The sequence below is a fragment of the Propithecus coquereli genome, unplaced genomic scaffold (assembly GCF_000956105.1).
Source record: "Propithecus coquereli isolate 6110/MARCELLA unplaced genomic scaffold, Pcoq_1.0 Scaffold10, whole genome shotgun sequence".
Lineage (NCBI taxonomy): Eukaryota > Metazoa > Chordata > Mammalia > Primates > Indriidae > Propithecus > Propithecus coquereli.
Genome location: NW_012133858.1, coordinates 4,009,315 through 4,015,235, shown reverse-complemented (window position 1 = coordinate 4,015,235; position 5,921 = coordinate 4,009,315). Strand labels below are relative to the sequence as shown.

Genomic DNA, 5,921 nt, shown 5'->3' with positions numbered 1-5,921 from the left:
AGACCCCGTCTCTACTAAAAATAGAAAGAAATTAGCTGGACAAATAAAAATATATAGAAAAAATTAGCCAGGCATGGTGGCGCATGCCTATAGTCCCAGCTACTTGGGAGACTGAGGCAGAAGGATTGCTTGAGCCCAGGAGTTTGAGGTTGCTGTGAGCTAGGCTGACACCACGGCACTCTAGTCCGGGCAACAGAGCAGACTCTGTCTCAAAAAAAAGAATTCCAAATTTGACGGAGACATACATTTATATATTCGAGAAGCATCAGTGAACCCGAAACAGGATAAATGCAAATGTAGCAACGACAAATTTGACAGAGGTAAAGCATTTATTAGTATTCTCTAAATTTGTCTATTTTTAAAACTACATGTCACATTATCCTTAGGAAATAGTCATTTTGTCACTATTTAAAACCCACTAGACAGATGATATGAGTTGGCCACCCTTTCTTTTGCTCCAGATTACATAAACATGGCCAGTGTCTTGCATCTCTAATCAGGTATATGGGACACAATTCGGTATCTTACCACTCACTGGATTTTTTCAAAAAATCATCACTATCATCTTTTATCTGTCACTGAATAGTTAATTACCAACTAGAAATCATTTCTCAATTTAAAAGCTTTACTGAACCTTGTGTATCTTCTCTCTTGGGAATTTTATCACTGACGAGATTTCCATTAGCCCTCCTGGCAAATTCATCTGAAAATGCCTGAAAATATAAACATGGTTTTGACCATTATATTCCTGAATAAATTTGACTCATCAGGACTTGTGATTCTACATGCGTACATACATATTTTGGAGAGAACAATTCTCAAACAGTATTAATTTCATTACAGATTTTTCAAGTTATGCAAATAATACATATATTACTATTTCTGCAAATGTGTCTTATGAAAATTATCAAAGGTGTGAACAAAGATAGAAATACAAGGATATTCATTAGAGTGCTATTCATAATAAATAAAAAAATAAAACTTAAAAATTCAATAAGAACTAGTACATAAATTTTGTTATATCCATGAGTCGGAATATTTAGCAGCCATATTCTCAAAGAATGTTTAATGAAATAGGGAAATGGTCATTTTATACTATTAAATGAAAAAAGAAGGATATTAAATTACATATTATATAATCTGACTTTAAGAAGTACACAAGTAGAAAAGAAGACTGGCATAAAATACAACTGAAGAATTTATGCATTTTGTATTGTTTGGAGTTTTACAATAAACATGTATTACCTTCATAATCAGTAAAAGCAAATAGCTTGCCAATTGTAAAATCTAGTGTTAAGAGAATTTTGATAGGAAAAAAATTGAGTGGCTAAAGACTGATGCGATGATGGGAGAAGGACCCAGACAGAAGAGCGAGGGTCTCAGACTCACAGCCTCCAGGGGCCAGGCAGGTAACCAGGCACGTGTGTCAAGGTGGACCGAGTTGACTCTGGAGTACTAGAAAGCACCTTGCTACTCAATCATAGCAAACTGTTCCTAGTCGGAATCCATGTCAAATGTGCCAGACGTTTTGAAATTTTAGGTCATAGTGGACATCTGGAGTTTTATGTAACATTTTTTATTTTTAAATGTTAGCAACAGATTAAATTTTTTTAAAATAGCCCAAATAAAGCATATTTAGAGGTCATATTCAAACCATGGGCTGCTGTTTAGCTACCTCTGTTACAGTCTCCACTAATAAACATCTCAATAAGTTTTGTTGATTTTTTGTGAAAATATAACCAAAGTTTAACTGTCTTTAAAAGTCTTAAGAGAAAAAGTGTAACAGCCATGTGTAGAGAATTAGTATTATTTCGAATGGCATTAAACGTGTCTGTACAGACTAATCCTTTTTACAGAATACTTGCAGAGTACTCTGAATCTAAAGAAAATGAAGGCTAGGGTTGCATGAAAATAGTGAAATTCGAAGGTTGAGGTCTATGTCACAGGACTCACGCCCATATCCAATCAGCCATTCATTCAAAAACATTCAGCACTTTGTACCTCTCCTTTAGTTTGTTTTGTCTGTATAAATCCTAGCTCCAAAGTAATTATGGTTTATAGGAGGGAAAGTATGTGTTACTTTCCATGTGTTACTGTTCCATGATCCACATCGCTTTGCACAGTGCAAGTCATAGGGAAGTTATTTAAAAAGCTTTTATTGAGTAGAAGTAACCAATTATATAGGACAGTAAATGGATCACATATTTCACTCAGGTGATTTGGCAGCCTGATTACAATTTAAGTTAGATTTGCTTGCTTACAAAGAACTTATAGGCAGTGTCTAGCTCCAGGAAAAAATAAAGTATGACCTAAAAATTCAGATGGTCCAATGATCCATGAACATCTCTTGGGTTGCTGATTTTAACCTGTTTGTTAAATTTTTGCAATATCATGGAACTTTTCAAACATTTAATGTCATCTACTCTATTGGATTAAGTAAAGACTTGGCATGCAGGGTTAATGGCTTAAATGCCTCCTGTGCTTCCATAATGCTGAGTCCAGCGGCTCACCCAGAGCCAATGCTCAGTAAATGTGGGCTGACTGATGAGCTCCCTGTGACTGAAGATGGTTCTGGTGTTTCTGGTCCCAACTCTCCTGCTCACATGGGGATGCGCTGACTCATTCTAACTACACCCTTCACTTGTAGCCCATCCTGACATTTTCCTATTGGTAGGGCTACAATTGTGCTTTTTAAATACGTATTAAAATTTCTATGTCCCATATGGAAGGGAATCCTATAGAGTCAACTCCACTGCAATATATGGGCCTGATTTGGATTCTGATTCAAACTCAAAGTTGTAAAAACAAAATAAAACATTTAAGAGATAGCCGGACATTTGAGCATTGACTTGATAATTAATAAAATCAAGGAATTATTGCCAATTTCTTTTAGGTGTGCTTTAACATTGTGATTATGTTACTTTTTAAGAAATAATTGTTATTGTCTAAAATAAATGCTGAATCGTTTATGGATAAAATGATATGTCTCAAATGTGCTTCAAAATAATATGAGAAGAAGGGAAATACAAGGAGATAGAGATGAAACATATTAGCCAATTGGACATAGGTTGATAATTGTTGAAACCTAGCGATGGATGTAAGGCACTTCATTATACTATTTTGTCTGCTTTTGTATATGTTTGAAATTTTCCTGAATAAGAAGTTAAATTTTTTCTATATCCATAATTCTTCTTGAACTATGTCATGCTACAACTAGTCTACACTACTTCCTTACTTTCCTATATGGAAAATATATCAAAGAACATCCTATGACCAAGAAGGCATTTGAGAACATTAAGTCTCAGTTGTCAAAATAATGAATGACACCATACCTGAATATTTCCATGATCACTCGGGTGCAGGAGAAATTGAACCTCTCGTAAAGTTGTTAATTGATTCTTGCTACTAAATTTGAACACCTCTGAAATGATTAATTCAGCAAATAGGGTTTTAGGAAATCCCAAGTTTCCTGTTCCTATAGCTGGAAATGCAATCGATTTTAAGGACAAGCTCTCAGTGGTCTCCAAACATTCTCTGATTATGTCTTCCATGATCTGAAAAGCACAAAGCACATCCTCATGCACCTCGCCTAGAAATGGGAGCTAAACCAAAAAGGACACGAATTTAGCAAAGTTGACTGTGATCTCTGTCTACTCCTTTTTGCTTTCAACAGAGATTAAGAGCAGTCAGAAGAGGAAAGAAAAATACATGAAAAGGAAAAAGGAATGTGAAAGGCCCTCTAAAAATGATTTAAACTCAGCAACAAAGGAAAGAAGCAAAGCAACTACTGTTCTTTTCCATTCTTCAGACCCTCGTCTGGCTTTCCTCATAGGAAGTACCATCTTCAATAACCCTTCCCTGAGCTCCAATAATTACTGAGCACAATAACCAATTCATATATTAACTAGTCCTCAGGAGAAGTTAGCTACAGCTGAAAGAAATGGCCACGATGATGGAACCTGTCAAAAATATGACATTACTATGGAAGAGAAACAGAAAAGGTCCAATCTATGACACTGCGAGGAGAGTCCAAAGAGATACCAAGTTTCCTAGAGAATTTAAAACCTGGCCCCACCTTGTGTGAAGATGTGTCACTACTTCTCCACTCCGGAGCCACCACGTGAAGCACCCGTTGGCAGTGCAGATTGCAACCACTGGTTTGCAGAACTGTGCCCACGCTGATAGATACCCCTTGTCCGGCTGTGTCCAGTTCTTTCTTGAGCTCTGGCCCAGCTTTTTCCAAGAGGGCTTGAGAAAGGGGCCCTCTATTAAGTGCAAGATTCGAGGGAATGGAGTTCACAACAACATCGGTCTTAAAGAGAAAAGCAAAAATTCATTTCAAATTCTAACAAAAAAGCATTCATCAATGATTGCTGTATTTGAGCCAGTGGGCTTGGCACAATGGGGGGCAATCAAGATGATTAAGGTTTGAGAGATTGAAATACCACCCCAAGACAAAGTATTATTAAATACTTATTGAAGTGACACTCCAGGACAAAAGAGCAGTATACGAATCAAAAAGCAGTATATGAATGGTATAGAATCACTGAAGGAGTCCAGGGGAAGCCCCTTAGGTAGCTAGTGAAAATGCCATGGGCGATGTGGGCTCGGAGAAGTGGGAATAATGGCAGCAGGCAGAGAGACAGGGAAGAGCATGAGCACAAACGCGGTGTGCTGCGAGCTGTGAGCAGATTAACTTGATCTGATAGAGAGCTTCTGCCGCAAAATGGTGCAAGCTGGGCTAGAAAAGTTACAGTGGGGGTAGACTGCAGAAGGCCACCTCCGGTGCCAAGCCACCTGGCCTTCGTGACAGTGAGCAGACGTAGAAGCTGTTTCCCCAGACGGTAAATGTGAGCAGATTAATCAGACTGGATTAGAGAGGCCAAGAGAAGAAAGGAGAGGGAATGTGACCAAGTGATTTTCAACACGGCCCTGCCTGGGTTACTGAGGAGGAACACATGGCAGTTTCTGCGGCAGGGGAAGCTACACATCTATGGGGCTGAAAGGAACAGAAAGAACGTCTTAATAGTCAGTGTCAATACTGACTCTTGTTCAAAAGAGTTTTTTGCTTATTTATTTGGATTTTTAAAATGAGAAGCAAAATTATTTTTAACATTTTGATATAGTGCAATGGTTAAGAGCCTGAACAAATTCCAATCCTGGCTTTACAATTTGTTAGCTGTGGGACTTAAGCAAAATACTTAACCCCTCCAAATCTCCTTCCCTCATCTATGAACTGAGAACACTAATAATCCTAGAATCTACCTCATGGCATTGAATGAGAAAATGCATGCCAAACACTTAGCACAGTGCCTGGCACACGGAAACACTCAACCAACTACAGTTCTTTTAACTATCACTGAAGCTTACTGTGAGAAGAAATCTAATTTTTTAATCTTCTAGTTCAGTATTTTTAAATTAAAACAAGAAATATTTTAAACAAAGTAACAACTTGAACAGAGAAGGAAGATGGCTCACAGAATAGAAGAAAATATTTGCAAATCTGATAAGGGACCTGTATCCAAACTATGTAAAACACTTTAAAATTCAATAATAATAAGACAAATAACCCAATTTAAAAAAGGGCAAAAGATCTAAATGAACATTTTTCCAAAGAAGATATACAAATAGCCAAAAAAGCACATGAAAAGATGTTCAACATCATTAGTAATTATGGAAATGCAAATTAAAACCACAGTGAGATAGATACCACGTCACTCTCATGTGGATGGCTATAATCAAAAAGAAAGATATTAACAAGTTGGTAAGGATGTGAAGAAAATGCAACTGTAAACATTGCTAACAGGAATGTAACACAGTGTAGCCACTTTGGGAAAAAGTCTAGCAGTTCCTCAAATGGTCAAACATAGAGTTACCATGTGACCCAGCCATTCCACTCCTAGGTACAAACCCAAGAAGAC

General features: G+C 37.2%; 1 protein-coding gene across 1 annotated transcript in view; it reads right to left on the bottom strand.

Annotated features, from left to right (window-relative positions):
- The window catches only part of PARP14 (poly (ADP-ribose) polymerase family, member 14), a 41,023-nt gene that overhangs the window by 16,670 nt on the left and 18,432 nt on the right, over nucleotides 1–5,921 (bottom strand). The window contains exons 7-9 of the mRNA XM_012642158.1: nucleotides 4,076–4,312; nucleotides 3,333–3,554; nucleotides 635–713 (exon numbers count right to left, since the gene is read on the bottom strand). Coding sequence (XP_012497612.1) covers nucleotides 635–713; nucleotides 3,333–3,554; nucleotides 4,076–4,312 — 538 coding nt within the window. The remainder of the gene's footprint in view (nucleotides 1–634; nucleotides 714–3,332; nucleotides 3,555–4,075; nucleotides 4,313–5,921) is intronic.